The sequence below is a fragment of the Thermobia domestica genome, unplaced genomic scaffold (assembly GCF_964235325.1).
Source record: "Thermobia domestica unplaced genomic scaffold, izTheDome1.hap1.1 HAP1_SCAFFOLD_171, whole genome shotgun sequence".
Taxonomy (NCBI): Eukaryota; Metazoa; Arthropoda; class Insecta; order Zygentoma; family Lepismatidae; genus Thermobia; species Thermobia domestica.
In genome coordinates, this window is record NW_027655909.1 from 1 (window position 1) to 21401 (window position 21401).

General features: G+C 36.2%; 1 protein-coding gene across 8 annotated transcripts in view; it reads right to left on the reverse strand.

The window, feature by feature from the left end:
* Window positions 1-4847: 4847 nt before the first annotated feature.
* Naglu (N-acetyl-alpha-glucosaminidase) overlaps window positions 4848-21401 on the reverse strand; it is a gene marked incomplete at its 3' end in the record, with an annotated part of 143789 nt that continues 127235 nt past the window's right edge. For all 8 annotated transcript variants that reach the window (XM_081747300.1, XM_081747302.1, XM_081747306.1 and 5 more), the window contains 4 exon segments: window positions 4848-5018; window positions 10235-10328; window positions 15388-15508; window positions 17454-17644. In XM_081747300.1, coding sequence (XP_081603426.1) covers window positions 4848-5018; window positions 10235-10328; window positions 15388-15508; window positions 17454-17644 — 577 coding nt within the window.

The window sequence follows — 21401 nt, forward strand, 5'->3', positions numbered from 1 at the left end:
AATGAGAACGGTTTGATTTAAATTTTAAAAATGAACAAAAATATTTAAAAAAAGAAAAAGAAAAGAAAAGAAAATCATGATTTTTTTTCCACCCTGGATTTTAACGTCATGCTTCACAGATACATCTGTTTGTCTTTTAATTTTTGCTTTCTTCTAACTTCATCTCCTTCTTGTCCTTTAATTTTTCCTTTCTTGCTACTTCACCTTCTCCCTGTTCTTTTTTTTTATTTTTTTATACTTCGTACTCTCCCTATCTGATACAGTAGTTAGTGAAAATACTCACAATTGTGTGCTTGAGTGAATATTATCACTATTTTTACTACTTTGCTTCAAATAGACATAGCAGCTTAGCGCCCATTCTCTACACTAAGCCTATATGAAAGGCACTATGTTCGATTCCTGAGAAAGTATATGGACAAGTATACACAAGAAGTTTTAGATTTGTAGATATCATAATCTGCATAATCTGGGTGAACCGAAGGATTAAAATCAATACACGTATCGAGTTAAAGCAATTTTTTAAATTAATTAAAGTGTAATAAAGACACATTATTACTGCGCATTATTACTAACTTAACAATGAAACTCATATTTCACTGGATAAGTATACGGACATAATCATAATTTCAAGAACTCTTCAGTTTCCTTCATTTGTCACGATATAGGTTGAAAAAACTACGCCACGAATTCACTTACGTCCAAAATCGATATTAAATACAGAGAAATATAATGGCTTTATAAGAAAACAAAGTATAACCACTATCCAGGAAGAACTAGCATAACATGATTTGTCCAAAACAGAAACACTATATTATACATTGAAAGAAGAAGAATGAGGAGCATACACTGTCGAAAGGATAAAAATTGGGAGTCAACAAGAGTTTCAATCAAAAACACCTGACGATCGTGCCATTAATTTAAAACAATGCCAAGTTTTAAATCGTGCTTTTTATACTAATTTCAATATGTTGACTCCAATGAAACTATTTTTAAACATATCAGTTCATGGGATCGAGAGAAAAATGATTTGAAAGTTGTGATCTTTGAAACAGTGTGCTTCAAAATGAATATCGAGGTTTTAAGGCTTTTTAGTATTTATTACAATTAAGTTACAATTGTAAATAATGCATCAAATGAAAGCGCAGCTCAAACAGTTTTGTGCGCACACATGCGCATACACTGTTTCCTCTGTCTGTCGTTAGAAAGCGCTAGTAGCAAAGATGGTGAGTAGTGAGCAGAAAGCATTTTGTGTTCTACATTTTTCAAACACTGAATCTGTAGTTACAGTTCAACTGTCTGTGTGGAGAATTTTAAAAAGACGCTTACAACTATGTCCTTATTGTTTACAGTTGCTACAAGCTTTAAAGCCTACAGACTATAGTTTACGTGCCAACTTTGCAAGTGAAATGTTGCTACATGACGATGAAGATTTTGTGGATCGTGTTGTCTTCACTGATGAATCGACATTTCACCTAAGCGGTGAAGTGAATGCTCATAATTACTAAGTCTTAAAACCTCGATATTCATTTTGAAGCACCCTGTACTGCTTATGCTAATAGTAAAAGCGCCGACGCTTCAATATGTTTCCAACAGCGGTTTTCATATTAATTTCAGGATCCAGAATCCAACAAAATATTTTCAAACGTATCCATCCATGGAGTCACGAGAAGAGTTGAGTTGATTTTGAGCTTTACGTCCAGTGCAGCAGCGAGGCTATATGAGACGTAGACCTAACAGATTAATGTGGAATCCGAACCACATGAGCTCCCACCTAGAATCGAAACCGGGTCCCCACGCCAAAGGGAGTCACGAGAAGAATTATCTCAAATTTGGACTATTTATATTCATTTATATCCCAAATTTGAGATCACTTTTCTAGGCACCTGAAGGACGCTTATATTTAGACGCAATTTTACTGAATTCAGCGTCCTCAAATTGCTATAAAAAATCAAATTAGAAATACATGTAAGTTTGGCGATTTTTACTATTGGCATAAGCAGTACTTCAAATATCGCAACTTTGAGGAAATTTTTCTCGTGACCCTATGAACGGATTCCTTTCAAAATATTTTAATGCATTCAATATTCTCAAATTATTATAGAAAGCGCAAACAGAAATTCATCCAATGATTATCACCTTTTACTGCGGAACGATCGTTAGTTCTTTAACTTACTATGAGAAAGTGGTGTTTGGTGCTGTTGCCGATCGGGGAACAGGTAATGAGATGAAATCTTTCAGTTTACCGTCCCACGATTGTCCTTTAGGCTAAGGGACACGAATGATTAAAGCAAGTGAAAGACGATGAAAGAATTGGTGGAACGACAATGTGGGAGGAAACTGAAGTACCCGAGAAAATCTACGAACACAATGGTTACATGACCGGAGATCAAACCAAGTATCTCACGTACCAGAGGTAAGCGCTCTACCAATGAGTCACCGTGTCCCCCAGGGGAACAGGTAATGAATAATAATACACCCTTCGACACTATCAAACGATAGGTCATATTAGCATACGTTTAACATGGGAACACATCGTGTTCATGGGTTTCCTCGAGGCTCTCTCATTTCCTTCCAGGGGGCGCGATGGCTCAGTGGTAGAGCGTTCATCTCCGGTGCTTGGGGTCCTTGGTTCGATCCCAGCTCGTGCCGTGTGGACTTTCTGGTGGACAAACACCGTGCTCGTTCGTTTTCTCGGGCTTCTCCTGCTTCCTCCCACTTTCTTCATTCCACCATTTCATTCCTTTCTCATTATCACCGTCTCCTAACCGGCATAACTGTGGGACGTAAAACTTAGAGATTTCATTTCATTTTCCATTTCTTTCCACATTTTCATTCCACGAATTCTTTCTCAATCATCCACCCGTCTTCTTTAGCCTAAATGACATGATAATGGGCCGTTAGACTTCGTTTCATTTTCACATATACTCAACCAATACTGCGGCTAATCGGTTTCTAGTATCATCTGTGAATAATGGAAATTGTTTTTCCATCTGTCACAGTCTTCAAAGTTGCTGCCCTTGTTATTTTGTGAAGTAATATTACAACAATGAGACAGCTGAAAATGCCATGCCTTATTTCGTTCACCATTTCCTCTTCTACAAAGCTGCTTAGGTCATTTGGAATTCTACTCAAAGTTCTAACAAACGTAGTTGCTTCAAATCTTACTTCAAACGTAGTTGCGTTCAACAAGTGGTTTTTAATCATATCTTATAATCAAATTCAGCATTTCAATGTAGTCGTTTTTGCTCAATCACTTGCTACCCTCTTTTTTGTCTTCTATGTTTGAATCCCTGGTTTGCTAAAGAAAATCCTCGCTCTGACACTAATCAGACATTCTCCTTTTCTGTTTCTATTTGCATTTTTATTAGTTTTATCTATATTCATAGCGATGCTGATAATCTACTTAACCGTCAATCCTTGTGTAATCGAATGTCTTTACACAGTACTTGGATGGAGATTGTTTTGGAACTATTCACGACAACCACTATTTACAACAAAAAATGATCACTGAATGTTGTGTCATTCCAAACGCCTTTTCAGTAATAAAATAAACATGTCTAATTTGACAATTTATCACTTGATGAACACCCAGTTATCCGTTTTGTACAACTATGTTAACTACTTAGAAAATGTCTAGTGTAAGCTTTTATTTTCGTTTTAAATTCTGTAAGGTTGAGGGTAGGCCTAGCATTTAAAATAACCGTATGGTATCATAAAATGCACTGAACCACAATGACTCAATTTCACTTAATCTATCAGACACTAACTGATTCATTTTTGTGCAAAACGAAATTTCCGAACTCGAAAAACTTGAACGATACCACTCACAGTTTCCGCTGTCGTCTTTTTTGTACAAGTTAACTAGCAGTATGGAAACCTAAGTGTTCTCGATTTTTATTTAAAAAAAAAGTTATAGAAAATCACATATAACGTTATACAAAAGGATGGACAAATTTGTTTATTTTTTTAACAAATTAAAATTACATAAACTAGTTGCACTAAATTCTACTATGCTCAATATCTGACAGGAACAGATTAAACGCGCAGTTTCTTCTGCTGCTTCGTCGCTGTCGGTCTCATTCGGAAGAAAACATCCCTCTCACCACCGACACCATTGATACATTGGTCAATAGATGACATGGAGCTTGCCTGCAGTAAGGCAGCAAGCGGACTCCCCCTTCCTCCCATATTGAAAATGTAGGTTTCATAATAATTTAAATCTTACTTAGAGAAGCACAAAAGGGAGCGAACAGTCTGTTCCATGGAGAATTTGCCGCTGCTATGATGTATATCACAACTTGCTTTTCTGGGAATGGAACGCTCAAAGATGTTCTCCTAGGAGCACCTGAACTACAAGTGGTTTATATTCGGTGAGAATTTATTGGACAGCGATTGTTCGTTGTTGTTCGCCTTTTGATTTATAATTTTATTGTGTTCCTATTTCCCACAAATTATGTTATACGAATTATTTCTAGATAAAGATTGAGAACACAGTGGCTGTGATGAGCGCTTACCTCTGGTGTGTGGAGTCCTTTGTGGCAGGTTTTCTTGGGGTACAACCTCTTCCTCCCACATTCTCATTCCACCAACTTTTCTATCATCATTCACTTGCCTTAATCATCGTTTTCCTTAGCCTAAAAAGCATAATCGTGGGACGTTAAACTGACTTCTGAAGATATCCAATTCTGCGTGTTTAATATTGACTTGTGACACGTGTGAGTTCTTGGCATATGAAGTTTTTTCAACGTAAATCGCAACATATGAGATTGGACTGGACATAACTGGACAAATACACAAGCATAATATTAATGTTATTGTTAACTAAATTGTATTATTTTTGCAGATACCTTGTGGTTCGTGAGGGAAGATATTCCTTGCCAAAGTAAACGGTTCTTCTACTTCGCGAAAGATAAGATCATTCAAACTCGTCTGGTTGAAAGGGATCTCATTCAACAGTGAGTCCGAAAGAGCCAGGAGAAAGTGCTGCCATCGAGGGCGGAAATAATGAGAGATTACACCTGAAATAAACAGAAAATTAAGTTTCATTATTTCCTACTATGTGATTTATTTGTCTTAACAATTTAAAAATACCACAAACAAAAAGTAATTAACTACATTATTTTTATAGTAATGAAGATATTGTACGATAGATCATCACAATCTTCGACTCCTTCGCCCTAAATGACTCGTTAGTAGTTTTTCGCTACTTTTTAGAATACGCTGCTGAAGTCGTCTGCTGTGAATTTTACTGGGCGCAGCCATATTGGTTACAAACAATCTGTTGCTAGGGTGGTTGCTAAGGCAGTTTCAATGGCGTTATATGTAGCACCTGTGAGTTGTGAAAGACGAACTTAAAATTATGAAAAAAAGCGACATTTTTTTACAAATAGCAGTGAATATATTTACTCTATGAGTATAGGAAGCCTATATTTATCATATGAAACAAAATTACTCTACATTTTAATTACTGCAATCGCCAATAACTTGCTGGACACAAGTGAGTGAGAATCCCAAGCACGTGCATGAGCGCCACTTAGCAATAATTTTAGATTGAGTTTAATTAAAATTATTGAAAATTGTTATGGTATATACTTTTATTTTATTTTTTATTTTTTTTTTTTTTTTAACCTTGAGTGAAATTGTTTATTACGGAAGAAAACATTGATTTTAAAGAAATTAGTGATCAGATATTCGGAGCAAAGGAGTAGACTACAGCGCTAAAATAACGAATGCATTTTAGAACATTTAATTACGAATACTTGATCTTAAAAACGTATCATCTCTTCGTGGAAATAATTTCTTAATTTATTCTTCATTCTTTTGTTGGCGGGTGTCCACCCTGCTTGGCACTGGTAAAGTTGAAAAACGTCACCAGAAATAATTATTTAAAAGGTATAACTCCCTATTCTATTTACTATCCTAATGTTATCTAAATTATTTTCTTAGCGTCTGCCACAAATGGCGTACAGATTTGTAACATGCTAGTATATACATGTATTAAAACTCATAAGGAAAACACGTACCCACTTACGCTCGGTGGTCACTTCATGTTAACACTACATCTATGATGATTAAGAGAAGCTTGAAGCTTGAGCGCATGTAAGGATTCATCTGGAGTGAGCAAGCTGATCAGTGAAGGTGGGTATGCGTGGAAAGAAATACAGGTACGAAAAGCGTACACTAGCCTGGGTTAGTAATTACTACAAGTCGATTCGCATTTCATGACAAATTTTAACGCTGTTTCTATGTTCTCCCTCTACATAAATAATTTTCTTGCATAGAACTGTTTTCGTAGATTAGACATAAATATAAAAAATGTCTCGTATTTTTCATGCGTACTTAGCGTAGATCGATAGGATGGAGCAATTATAGTTTATGTCAAACGAGATGAAACAAATTAACAAGTCCGGTTTAAACATTTGTACTATACTCTTACCAACATTCATGTGCAGTAAGGTACAGTTAGGTTAGCTTGTGTTTACTTAAATGCAGTTGTCTTACATATATGTGTAACGCGATTTGCCAATTTTAAAATTATCCATTGCGTACAAATCTCAATTGTACCAAGAGTTTCATTTTTTTGTAATTATTCTTATAATCGTTTGTAATTGTACAAAGAGTATGTTCTTGCTCAGCATTAGCTACAGCATATACTTTACTGTACTTCAAATTGAACGTTAGTATATCTTATAAATTTGCTACGTATTTTAAGTTGGGCACAAAGTACCCCCCCCCCCCCAGTTCTCCGTTGGAAGGACAAGTGACTGACATTTAGAATTGTCACTCCTAGATGGTAGTATAATAAATAGTTTTTTGTTCACTTCAGTCATTGTAGATATTTGTGAGTTCCTAATTTGTTTCTTTTACGACAAATATTTAATCTTAACAGGTGGGTACAAAATGATCCCTCCCCTTGGTAGTCCATGTTACAAAAAATACTTAGGTGATGCAAAGGTTAATAAAGTATTTACAAACGTTCCTAGCTTCTCCCAGAGAAAATTCTAGCGCAGATAATTTAAAGACGAATGGGAAACGGGATGACCATTGCCCAAAATTAATAATTATTGTGAGAAATACATAGACTACTTCGAAAGAAATACTAAATAGCAATTCTTGTGCATAAAGCAATTGTTATGTTAGTAAGAGTATGAAATAAGAAGTAAGAGTAATGTAAGAGTTATGAAGTAAGAGCACGAGCGCCGATTAGGGGTAGCAAGAAGGGGGCAGTTGCCCCCTTTTTCAAGTGACCCCTTAATGCAAGTAGTTTCATTTGGAAATGTACAGTTTTTGTATGTATTAGTGGTTCATAGAAAAAATAGTGCCATATAATATTTGCCGTCGCGTGAGTATATATCTGTTGTTTATCTTCCCGTGGAGTTAAGAAGGCTACAGGAATTGCGTTTTAATTGCAATTCAATGCAATTAATATTGCAATTGCGTATTTCTTTAAATGTCGTAGCATATGCGTATAGTATTTACTGTCTTTCATTATTAAAAACAAAAGTTGTTCATTAACCCCCAGTTTCAATATAACTTCTACAAAACAAGCCTTATTATTCATTACTATGATTAATATTATCCTTTCTATTTATTTGTTTTGCAAATTTGTTATTAAATAATCTGATCCCACAATTTTCCAGACAGAATTTAAAGATATTTATGAGCAAGGAATCAAATCTCTTCTTACACTTCCGTTGTTTAGGAGTACAAAGGGCTACTACCTAATTGCGTTGCTCTTGTCAATTTACTTATTAAAATATCAAATACGATATTTTAACTGAAAAAGATAGTATCCTATTAGTTATACAATCTTTCGTTAAACAAAGTGTTAGGATCAACCAGGAAAACTAACATTGATAAACAAACATTCAGATCATGTCTTACCGCCCCACACTTTTAATGTCCAATTGCCGCCACTGAGTAAGAGTAGTGGCAATATAGACCATTCTGAACTGAAAAGATCATATAAACATGCAAATTGATTCAAAGATAGATACCCTTATTTCAAACTAGCACATAAACGGGTAGATGGATTTACTAAGACGCTAAATACGCTAAATACGATTGATGCTACATCAAAAGTATTAAATATATACAATAATATGCTTACTTTGCACCCGTGTTCCTCTACGTTTCAGTCTATGTTCACATTTCAACTTGCGCGGAAGTCGTGGTCGCAGCCGTTTCTTACATCTTGAAGCCGGAACTCCTATATTTTTTTATCATTAATTATTTTTATACTGTTCTGTAAAGAGAATGAGTCCAAATAATTCTGGGTCCAAAGTAGTTTTATGCAACATCTTTCACCCTTTAACACTTCCGTTTCGAATTAGTATTTTCCACTAACAATTCGTAAAAACAAGCTATTTTTGTACCGGTTTTTACTCCCAAGGTTATTTCATGATCTTTGTTAACTTAAGTCATTTTTTACACATTTTGTTGCTGTTGTTGTGGGGAATGGTGAAACTTCATAACGAGGAACTGCATAATTTGTATCGTTTGCTAAACATTACAGGGTCATCAAGTCTAGGAGGCTCAAGTGGGCAAGTCCTGTAGCCAAGATGAAAGAAAGGAACGCTTTCAAAATTTCAATGGAAGTCCAATCGGAAAACGTCCATTAGGAAAAGCTACGCGCAGATGGGAGGACAATATTAAGCTGGATTTCGCACAAATAGGAATACAAAGTAGAAATCGGATCCAGTTGATTAAAGATAGAAGTCAATGGAGAGCTTTTGTGAACGCGGCATTGAACCTCCGAGTTCCATGGGCCATACAGTGAGTTAGATAGTTAATTGTTGTTGTTAATTGTGCGCTTCTTAGTCTCTGTCTCCATATTGTATTTTAATATATTTACAACTTTTTGTATTTTTTTTTTTTTTTTTTTATCTCTCTTCACTAAATACTGTATGAGAAATTTGTACAAAAGCTGTGAATACATTAAAAAATTCAATATAGATACATGAATAGAAGTATACAAAAATAATAATAGTGTGAAAAGTATCTAAGTTTAAAAACAAAGATCATGACCTTGCAGGCACAGAAGATTGGGCGAAGTTACGGGAGGGAGAATGGGGCATTGCTTCCCCAACTTTTTGACAAAAAATAAAAGTGCCATCTACCAAGACCTGTCAAAGGTCTGCCCCCCTGCAGACAATTCCTAACTCCGCCCATGCACGGAAGTGATAAAAATGGGAGCATAGAGTTCTCTGGACTTATTCTCTTTACAGGACAATACAAAAACAATTAATGACGAAAATATACGAGTTTCAGCCTGCAAGAGATAAGAAACGCTTGCTACTATGACTCCTGCGCAACTGAAACGAACATAAATTGAAACGAAGACAGACACGTGAATGCAAAGATAAGCATATTGCTGTATGAGGAGAAGTCAAATGAGGACCAAACACCCTCCATAAAACACTTTCGTCGCAGAAGTTGGCAACACTACTGTTACTTATTGATACTGCCATCCCTCGGGAGGAGAAATGCATAGTGACAACTCACAGATACACACTGTTGTTCGTTTATTGCTCTATAAGCGAGCATAGTGAAAAGTGTGTTCGTCCAGCATAGAAATGGAGATAAGTAAAGAAGAGCAGAGAGGTGGGGTTCATTTTTTGGTACCTAAGGGTGTTCATCAATCCGCACAATCACGGGTAATAGCTCGATGGGCCTGTAATGGGCGCGAATCGTCTTGCAGTGATGTGCATCCTTCTCGGAATCTCTTATGTCACTCCTGCACAATTATCAGTGACATAGTGTCCGCCATATACAGCAGACATGCGACAATGAGTGTCGCGTGTTTCAACACTCTCAGTCACCCACAAAGAAAGAAAAAAACAAAAAAACGCCTCTCTGCTCTTCTTTGCGTCTCAATTTCTATGCTGAACAAAAACACTTTTCACTACTATACTCACTCATAGAGCAATAAACGAACAACTGTGTTTACCTGTGAGTTGTCACTATGTATTTCCCCTCCCGAGAGATGGCAGAATCGAAAGTAACAGCAGTGTTGCCAACTTTTGCGAGGAAAGTGTTTTATGGAGGGTGTTCGATTTTCATTTGACTGTCCCTCATATATTAAGACGTACCATATACCTAGGTAACATCCACCACTATTATACTAATTAATTAATTAAAATGTGTACACTTGATTTGAGTGTATGTACTGCAAACGTCCACCTTTAGTTCCCAGGTAGAGAATGTACTGGACTTCTTTCTACTAAATATTTACCTGCCCACTGCTTGTTGGCATAGTCTCTAATCTCCCCCTTAGGACCCCACAGAGTTATTTGATTTCGTGCATTATATTCGAACAGTTCTTCTTCCTGCCAAACAAAGCAAAGTTTGTATTAAACTTCATTATTAACAAAAATAAATATTAAAATTCAGATTCAACAATTTAAATATACCGATATGAAAAATTATAAGTAACTGAGGAATCAATTCAATGTTAGTTCTGGCTGAAAGAAAAATCATTTATGTATGAACTTGTATTGTACTTCACATTTAGGATTATCATTTTATATATATATATTGGAAACCTTGGGTCTACCTGACGCTTCACTAATGTCTATCAGTTTATTATTATTATTATTATTATTATTATTATTATTATTATTATTATTATTATTATTATTATTATTATTACTTTCAATAAAGAAACAAATTGGCTCGATGTTGAGTTTGTCCTTACTTCCTGGAATGCTTCATATATACGCACATATGTTTATACCAATCAATTGCAATTTGAATTTACGTTGTAAGTGAAGTGAGACTTTGTATTTTGTTGTTTAGTTTGTTTAAATATGTGTTTTCTGCTTACTGTTTTGCTTTTTATCAAATTGTGTTGGTCTAATTATGATGGTGTTGAAGTTTTAGCGTCCCGTCTTAGCATTGAGACTATATGAGACATGGCCTTACTTTAAGTAGAATCCGAACCACCATAATTTTTCATTCAATGCTTTCCCACCGGGGATTATTGTAACTCGTTTGTGTGACAATTCAGTTTCTGAAATAATCTGTAATCACAATCAGTTGTGATTCACAATATTGAACCACCTCTGCCATTCTTCCTTAACAGACAAAGAGTGGAGAAGTGAATGAATGGATCGGGACTCGAACCCGACATCTTCAGCACACTGTGCTGATGCGTTAACCACTAAGCTACCCAGTCCGCTTCCCAGAATAGCTACACATTCTCTCACTCCTAAAGTCGGTGCTCTCCACTCAGACCACATGGCTTGTTACACAGCCCAGCTGCTGTGGTTGAACAATCCAGTGCCCATATATTGAGAACACCGTTTGACGGTTATAATTTCATAGAATAGAATAGGTTATTTTTATTGTCGTTAAGCCTATGATTAGGCAATGGACAACGTCAAAGGATTATATATGCATGCTTTAAAATAGCACACTAGCAACTTTCATACTTTACAATAGATACATATACATGGTGTTTCAAAATAACAACGACAACGTTTGGGAGGTGATTCCTCACACCAACATAAGACGAAAAGTATAAACCAACCTGGGTGCACAATGCTTCCTTTTGGAGTTATAGGCTGTCGAAAACATGAAAAAAATGAACTTTAAAGGTCCATAGCTCCCAAACTATGGGGCCTACCGTAGGCGGGTTAAGACTTCACTTAGGAACTAATATGTACCCTATCCAAATATCCATGTTTCAGAATCCTGCAGTACTTCCGCAACGATTTTTATGGAGGTATTTGGTGAGTACTTCAAATTATATGCCTATAGCCAGACTGCCTCTATAAAAATTGTTGCGTGAGTACCTTAGGATTCTGAAACATGTATTTTTGAATAGCGCACATATTAGTTTCTAAGTGAAGTCATGACCCGACTACGGTAGGTCCCATAGTTTTGGAGCTATGGGTCTTTAAAGTTCATTTTTTCGAGTTTTCGGCAGCCTATAACTCCGAAAGGAAGCATTTGTGCACCCAGGTTGGTCTATACTTTTCGTCTTATCTTGGTGTCAGGAATCACCTCCGAAACGTTGACGTTGTTGTTTCGAAACACCCTGTATATTACATTAAATTTCATATTCAAAAATATCACTAGTGGACAAATAATTTTTGCTCTTCAAAAAATGCTGGCATTAGTCCTTTATACACCTTAGCTTTAAATTTATCAATAGGCAAATAATGTATATAAGTTGGTAACATATTCATACATTTTATACCAGCAATAACATAACTGTCTTTAACTCTAGGTAATCTACTATCAAGTATATCAATTACTTTGCTCGATCTTGTATTATACGTATGTATATTTTGTCTATTTAACATAGTTGGAACATTGTTTTGTGTAGATCAATACTAAATAAATATACAGATTAATTGCAGTGATTACCTTTAGTTGAACAAATAGTGGCCTACAATGTTCATTGAAGGACACACCACTAATTACTCTAACAACCTTCTTTGTAGATTCCGGATTCAAAATATGGTTACATTGCTCTTTATTGAAGGAACTGAAAAAGGCTATTTTGGATTAATGTGCATTTACAGGACGGTTTTCTCTTTTAGCTTATCATGAGCTGGTAACAGAGAACGGAACTACGCAAAACCTCGAAGGTGATTGTGGTTGTTTTACTGCGCAAAAATTCATAGGATGTTTACTTATGCTTGGTTACTAACAGGATGAACAATTACAATTTTGTCAACGTGACCCCGCAATTGCGGAAATTTTGGTTAATAGTTAAGAATCTCTGGACCCGTCATAGATAAATGTGGATAATTCTGGAAATCCTGTTATTGAAATCTTCCGGCGGTAACAGTCACGCCATCCAAGTGTGTGCTGGATCACGCCATAATTTTGGGTGCGGTTACTTGCTAATAGCCAATCAGAATGCAAAGAGCAACAAGTTTCCATATTTGTGAATCTGACGACCAGGATGTGATGACTGATGTGAGGTTTGGGAGTGGCCCTTGCAAAATAATAAAAAGGGACCTCAAGGTCTAGATGATTATTATTCGGGCGGCAACGACGTAGTGACTAGGAGTATAGTAACTCAGACATTCGGGACACCAAGTTGCAAGGTGTTACAAGACTTCTATACAAGGTATGTACATGCACAATTGCTATTTGAGTTCAAGTAATAATATGTCAATCAGCACTACAAAATGATTTATCAGTCGATAGTAAAACTCTCGCGACTAAGATTAAAAGTCGCATACTCGTAATTCATTTTCCATCTTTGCTAACTCAAATAATTGAATGTCCAATCAGTTATTCAATTTATGTTAATGTAGTCGAATATCAAAGAAGAGGCAGATATCAAATTACTTTTGTAAATTAACTAAGTTAAATGTTGATGTATACAACCATTTTAGTTGTATAATAAAATATTATTTTTTTTGTTGTTGTAATACTAATTGTAGCGTATCTCTTGCAATTATTATTATTATAACTTGTAATAGTAACTGTATCTCTTGACGAAGCCATGAACGCTAAGTTCTTACGGCGGAAAATGAAATAAATAAATAAATAAATAAACTACATAGCTTTAATTTTATGTTGTCATTTCCCCTAGATTAATCCACTTTTCCCATGAAAGTCATGGTGTAATTTGATTAAAATACTTTTGTGACATCCACTAGCTTATAGTGCGAGCAGATCTCATCTTTGTGTGTGGAAATTACGAGCTAAATAATTAAAATGGAGTCTGCACATCGTCACAACAATAACACATCATTTACATAACTGCTGTTACCTCAAAATATTAAACGATATATAATTATACTGTACTTTGGAAAAATGAAAAATATAGAGAAAATTTTTATAAAAGGAAATTAGCTGCTCTTTTCTCTTTTTCTAAGTATAACTGGTATGACAGCTGTTAACCACTGCCTGGTTGTAGATAATTATGTGGCACTGTACTTCTTAAGAATCGCAACAAACATATTGTTCTTGATAATTTACGACACACGTGTTGTATATGTGGTTCCCAGGTCAACTTACTATCTAACATATTGCCAAGAAATTTTATGTTGTCCATACTAATATCAGTGTAATCTTTAAGTGTAAATGTTATCTGTCTAGTCTTATTTTTGTTTAATAGAAAACCATTATTTCCAAACCATTCTGTAGCTTGCATCAGTGTAACCCTGATTTGTTCGTCTAGGTCAGTCAAATTATTAGCTGTGTTCAGAAAAGTTGTATCATCAGCGTACAGGATACAGTATTTAGCTTCAATACTTAACGGTAGATCATTTATCATTAATCATTAAACTATGTTCATGAAAGGAGGAAACAAGGGAATTTTTACATAACAGATCCTCTGTAGGTGCGAATTCAATAACACACAAAGAACTCACATATTCTCTCACTTTTGAAATCGGTGCTCTCCACTTTTTGTGTTATTAAATTCGCACTTAAAAAGGATCTGGTGTATAAAGATTCGGTTGTTTCCTGGTTTCATTAATATATGTAACTGTAAAAATGATCAACCACACTAAAACTCTTCGAAGGGACATGTGACAATATTCTTTACCACTGACAACACTGATGCATAAAACGGAGGAAAGTGTTTTAAAGAGGATCGCAAGAGCTGCAGGAAGAAAGAAAAAAAAAAGTTCTCTCCTCCTGGCTCATGTTTTCTTCCATACTTGGCAAATGTTACCGTATATTGTTTTGCTTGGTGAATCCTTCCCTTTCAACCTTTAGAAAATCGAATGAGACTATTGATTTTGAAAAGTTCAGCTTTCTTTTAAGCCCCAAACGCAGATATGATGCCAGAAAGTTTCGGAAAGTGTTGCTATTTTCACAGCTAGCTTCTCATTTTAGATAGTGTATATTTACAACGAACAGGGGGTGCACGTGCAGCTTCGCACCCCCCTAAATCCGGCCATATATATATATATATATATATATATATATATATATATATATATATATATATATATATATATAAGCAGTTGTTCCTATTAACAATTTTTATTATTTTCAGGTTGTAATGATAGTAATATAGGTTCTGTTAATTCAAAACGTATTCTTTACTTCTTGAAAATGTAACGGTTTCTTTCCTTTATTATTTTCACTTTATTTTTAAATTGATTTATTTTATTTATTTCTTTTATCTGCATTGTAACGCCCTATACATCTTATGTGTATGATATACGAGACGGCATGCCAATCTCAATGGCCTCTAATTTTTGAGTGCGACTGAATTATAGAAAAACGTATTTCCTTTATATTATATATATATATATATATCCAAGTCTGGCAGTACATTAGTATGCTTTATAAAAGAAAATTAGTTGTTGTTTTCTCTTTTTCTAAGTGTAACTGGTATGACAACTGTTAACCACTGCCTGGTACTAAAGTACTGAGAATTGATACGAATAAAACATTTAATATATTTACCTCTGGTGTGGACGCCCAGCTTTTAGCAGAATTAAGCCAGTCTCCTAATAAAAAGGATTTCTCTGTCCCAAGTACAGCATCCATGTCACTCAGAAGATTCAACAGTAGCGACGAGCTTTCCCTAAAAATAAATAAATAAAAAAAAAATAATAAGAAAACTAGCATGTTTACTTCTGAAACCTCCTTAATCAAACTCACTTAATAACATGAATACTGGGCTGGTTGCATATGAATGTATACACACAGTAAAACTACTTTTTCAGTCTTTAGTATGGGAGTATCAAACTAAACTACTTTACTTCTGAAAAAGTAGAATGAAGTTACTAAACAGATTGAAGTATAATGTGTATCTTAAACTATTAAGAAGTATTTATTACATTATATATGCACTGAAAACTGTTTAATATACAGAACGACTACAAATAATCTCCCTGATTGATTTCGTTCGCATCTTGTGCTAAAGTATAAGAGGTAGATTATTCAAACTCACAGCATGAAAAGAAAAAGCTCACCAAGTTTTGTTAGATATCGTGGGAGGTCTCAGCATACCGGTTTGACTGCTACGAGGGCGTAAGAGAAGCTCATGCGCGAAGCCCCAACAAATTGACTGTAAAGACAGGCAGGTATATCATAACAGACAGTGTAGAAACTGCTGTAGAAACCACTGTTGCTAGTTAATCTTGATGATCTGAAGAATCGAATCAGGGCGGCTGTGGATAGGGTTGACCAGAATATGCTCCGGCGTGTGTGGATGGATGTTGAGTCTACCGTCTAGACATGTACTATATGGCTCAAGGGGAGAATATTGGACATTTGTACCTAAATATGTAGGTCCACGTTCATACGTTAGTTCCAGATCTATCCACACACGTCGGAGCATATCCTGGTCAACCGTATCAAGAGCCGCTCTAATCCGATTCTTCAGATCACCACGATTAGCTAGCAAGGGTGGTTTCCACAGCAATTTCGCAATTGATTTTTGACGGGGACAAACAGCCTCACTACTGATGTTCCCATTAAATATCCAACAATTAATCAACCAATCCACAGCACTTTCCGTTCTGTTCGCTATGATATATCAAGCTCTCTCCCCACCTTACAGTTGATTTGCTGGAGCTTCGCATACGAGCTTTTCTTATGCACTTCTAGCGGTCAAACTGGTGTACTACGGCTTCTCACAACATCCGAAACGAAACTTGGTGTGTTTTTCTTTTCATGCTGTAAATTTCAATACTCTACACCTTACACTTTTAGCACAAGATGCGAACAACATCAGAAAGATCATTTGTAGTAGGTTTGTAAATTTTACATATCTAAGCATGTTGTAATGAACTTACAACACAGAAATTAGTTATTTTTGTACAAAAGAGTGCTGAAAAGCGATTTAATTGACAGTAACTAATACTTCGTTAATAAATATGTCACGGCCCCTCTTCCTTTAGCAATTGAAATATCGTCCAGTTACGGGACATAGCAATTTCTAGGACAGCTGCCTGCTAACCTTCGATGAGAGCTTACCGTTCATCATATACTAGTAGAATATTCGTAACTCGCACGGAGAGAGTAAGTTTCATTTTAGATATAAAGGGCTGAAATTTGAATTAAATAGCATCGGAAGTGTCACTGTTCATCTCAGCGACACCGAAAACTGGATTCGACACTAATACCGGTCATTTTTGATCATTTTTGTATATATTCCTCTCCCCTAAGTTCCTAAGTTATACCATCAAAGTGAAAACACTCCGAGGCCCGAATCTCATCTATGTTGGAGATTTGATCGAGATGGGTAGGGCGGTTCAAGCGGTGCGAAGTCACAAAACATAGTGACTCATATATATATATATATATATTACCTTCCTAATAAGACAATCTCTGTTGAAATAATATCCTTACCATTTAAAATAGATAAAAGACGTACGAAGATAAATATTGGTTACAGAATTCACCAAACAGATATCCATCACGAAGGATACAATTCTGCAACATCTGTATCCGCAAATAGACTCGAAGTACGGAAAAAGAAGGCACAAAGTGTATTATTCATCACCCACAGAAATAATACTTACAGAAATGATGCAGAATCGTTATTTTTGTATGCTGCTACGATGTCTGTATAGTAATAACTTCCCATAACTTGTAGAACTTGACGTGTCACATCTACAAGATCGTGTTGATATGTTGCAGAGGTATTTAGCTGAGCAGAAGGAGCTACCAAATGGTCCCAGGCAGCTATTAGATCATCAACATCATACCAAATCTAGAACACACATAGTGTAATTACATTTTGTTATTGCGAAATGAAATAAATGTAAGATAATATAAAACTTAAGAGAATGATCATTTTTAAACTATACACTAGCACAAAAGTAACTAATTTGTGTTTCATTTTTAAAAGAATGCACGCACTGTACGAGGGGCTATCAAAACGTTCGTGCAATCACCTAGAAGCTGACGAATTACGAACTTCCTCAGACATACATTTTGTAGTTAGGTTCTTGTATGTTAGCCATACAAATTCCGGGCACGTTATATATATATGGTCAAGGAAGTAGTTCGTGCGGTTTTACAAGAGATGGCGTAACTAGCTTATTGTCCCATAGTTTCGTTGATCCAAACATGCGTTGAAAACTACTGTCATTGCGCATCTTGTTTAGTACATGTCAGTTGGTTGAAGCGGAAACAACAACTTTTTTTATTCAACTGAAAATGGCGAATTTTGTGCCTGATAAAGTGTTTTTGCGGGGAGTTCGTCTTCATTACTTTTACATGAAGAAAAGTGCTACCGAAAGTCATCGTATTTTGGTGGAAGTGTATGGTGACCATGCTCTAGCTGAGCAAACGTGTCAGAAGTGGTTTGCACGGTTTAAAAGTGGTGATTTCGGCTTGGAAGACCAAGAGCGACCTAGACAGACAAAAAAATTTGAAGATGAAGAATTGAGAGCATTGCTCGATCAGGATTTGTGGTAAACGCAGTACGAACTTGCAGAAGCATTAGGAGTCAAGCAAACAACAGTTTCCAAACGCCTCAGAGCCATGGGAATGATTCAAAAGATGTCACATTGGGTTCCATATGAATTGAAAGAAAGAGACGTTGAAAGAAGAAAAACCGTTTGCGAATTGCTGCTTCAAAGACAAAAAAGAAAGGGATTTTTGCATCGAATTATTACGGGTAATGAGAAGTGGATTCATTACGAGAATGCCTAAACGAAAAAAGGCCTGGGTGAAGCCAGGTGAACCAGGCCCATCACAACCGAAACGAGATATTCACTGTGCAAAGGTTATGCTGTGTATATGGTAGGTTATAAAAGGTGTGGTGTACTATGAACTTTTGAAACCTGGTGAAACTATTAATGGACAACGTTATCGACAACAATTAATGTGTTTGAAGCAAGCTCTGGCCCGAAAACGAGCAGAATGGAATAACAGACATAATAGCTCGACCACATATCGCAAAACCGGTCAAAACCTATTTGGAAAATGTCGGATGGGAAGTGTTACCCCACCCGCCGTATTCACCAGACATTGCTCCGTCTGACTACTACTTGTTCGATTGTACGAATAACGATTTGATTAGACAGCGGTTCACTTCTTCAGAAAATATCGAAAAATGGATTGCTTCAAAAGATGAGGAATTCTTTCGACACGGAATCTGTAAATCGCCTAAAAGATGGGAGAAAGTAGTGGCTAGCGATGGACAATATTTTTGTTAACGTATTCATTTATTTCGTTTTTGAAATAAAGCTTCAATTTTTTTTATTAAAAACCGCACGAATTAATTCCTATATATATTTGCAAGTAAATCACTGAAGGTACGATGATTGACAAGCTTGAGACACGGAGTGTCATTAATTCTTCCATCTTCAGGGAAAATCAGCAAACCAGATCTACGAAGAGATAAAGGAACTCTACGGGAATGAAAGCCCATCCGTATCCAAGTGAAAACGGTAATTCCAAACTGGACACATGACCACCGTGGACACTGCTAGTTCTGGAAGACAATCTTTCGCTGATGATGCCGCCACGACGGAGAAAATGGAGATTATAATGGAAGACAGGAGGATAATCACTAAAAGTGCTATGTGTGCAATAGGTATGAGCTATGGGTATGAGCTGTCTGAAATATCATTCACAACGAACTGCATCTTCAGAAAGTGTCAGCACGGTGGATGCCACGACTGCTCACACCTTTCCAAAAGAGAAATCGGAAGGACGCTGCAAGAAAAATGTTGCATCGCTGTGAGGTGGATGACGACTATTGACAGTATACTGACAATGAATGAAGGTTGGGTTTATCTTTATGACCCACAAACAAAGGAAATGAGCAAACAATGGAATCGCCCTTCCTTCCCGAACCCTAAAAAGGCATAAGTACAGAAGTCTGCCGCCAAGGTGAATCTTTCCGTTTTCTGTTACCAGGAGTCATCAGGACAGATTATCTACCACATGAGTAAACTATTACTAGTATCTAATATTCCAACCTCCTGACTAAGTTACGAGAGGAACTGAAGAAGAAATGTCGCGGATTGGTCACAAATGAGGTCTTGCTGTTGGCAGACAATACACCAGCTCATTCCGCTCATGCATTAATGATGAAGGCATTGGAATTAGGATATTAAATACTGGCCCCCATACTCACCATACCTAGCCCCAAGTGACTTCTTTCTCTTCCCAGAAATGAAGCGTTTACTCAGAGGAAGCCATGTTGACAGCATGGATGACGTCATTTCTGAGGTTGAACTGTGGTTTGAAAGTCAAACAACAAAGTTACAAAATGGGGCTACGAAGAGTGAAGAACCGCTAGCAAAAATATGTTTGTAAGCACGGTGACTACGTAGAGAAAGGTTAATACCATCATGGTGTCAGAGTTCTCCAGAGTGGATTTCTTCTAGGTGATTGCACGAACTTTCTGATACCCTATCGTATTGGTCTATTGCTTCCTCTAGGTTTAGAAATTCCCGTATCTTTTGTGATGCCATTACTCTATTTACATGTATCATACGCGATAAATGAAATAAAGTGAAATCTTTCACTTGTATGTCCCACGTTTCTGCCGTGTTGGCTAAAGGAAACAGTGATAATGAGAATGAATGAAAATGGAGAAATGAAGAAAGTGGAAGAAAACAGGAGAACCCCGAGAAAACCCACTCACACGGCGTTTATCCATACAAAGCCTATTTGGTGCGAGCTGAAATCAAACTAGAAACCTCATGTACCAGAAGTGAACGCTCTACACTAAGCCACTGCACCCCCTACAATGCGATATACGAGGGGTAATCAAAAACTAAGGTTACAAAGCCTGCAGTGAAACGTGTATATATTATTTCATACAACCAATACAGCCAAAAGATGGTACATACACTAGGTTATTGGTTGTATGAAATACCATCTTTTGGCTGTATTGGTTGTATGAAATAAAGTTACAAAGCCTGCAGTGAAACTTGTATATATTATTTCATACAACCAATACAGCCAAAAGATGGTACATACACTAGGTTATTTTTCCAAATAGGAGCCATATTGATTGAGGCACTTGTCGCATCGTGGGATGAGTTCGAAGATTCCCTCCTAATAAAAGCCTGTCCTTCCATGTTCAACTACGTGTCACTAAGTGTTTCACCTTGTAACCCACCCAAGTTTCATAATAAAATGAAACGTTGTAAAGGAAAACTTTTGTGAGATGAAACTCCAGTTTACTGTTAAGTTGGTTCTTTCTCTTGGAGTTGGAAGCACTGCTTAACCTTCGGTTGGATTTGCGCGAGTCGTCGATCGGGATGACGTCACGTTGCAGCCGAGGTTCTGGCTTTAAGGCTGAAACGCTTCGCAGTGTATAAAATGAGGTAAGAGTGATAGGTCCTCTGAATGAAAATGGGTCGTTAAAATTAATATTCTTTCCGTATAATCGTATAGTTTAGTTAATTTCTTTTGAAATCTATAACAATTCCTGACTATGGTTATTATTTAGAAGACATTATTATTATTCAATATATTTTGGAAGCACTTATTTCTAAAACATT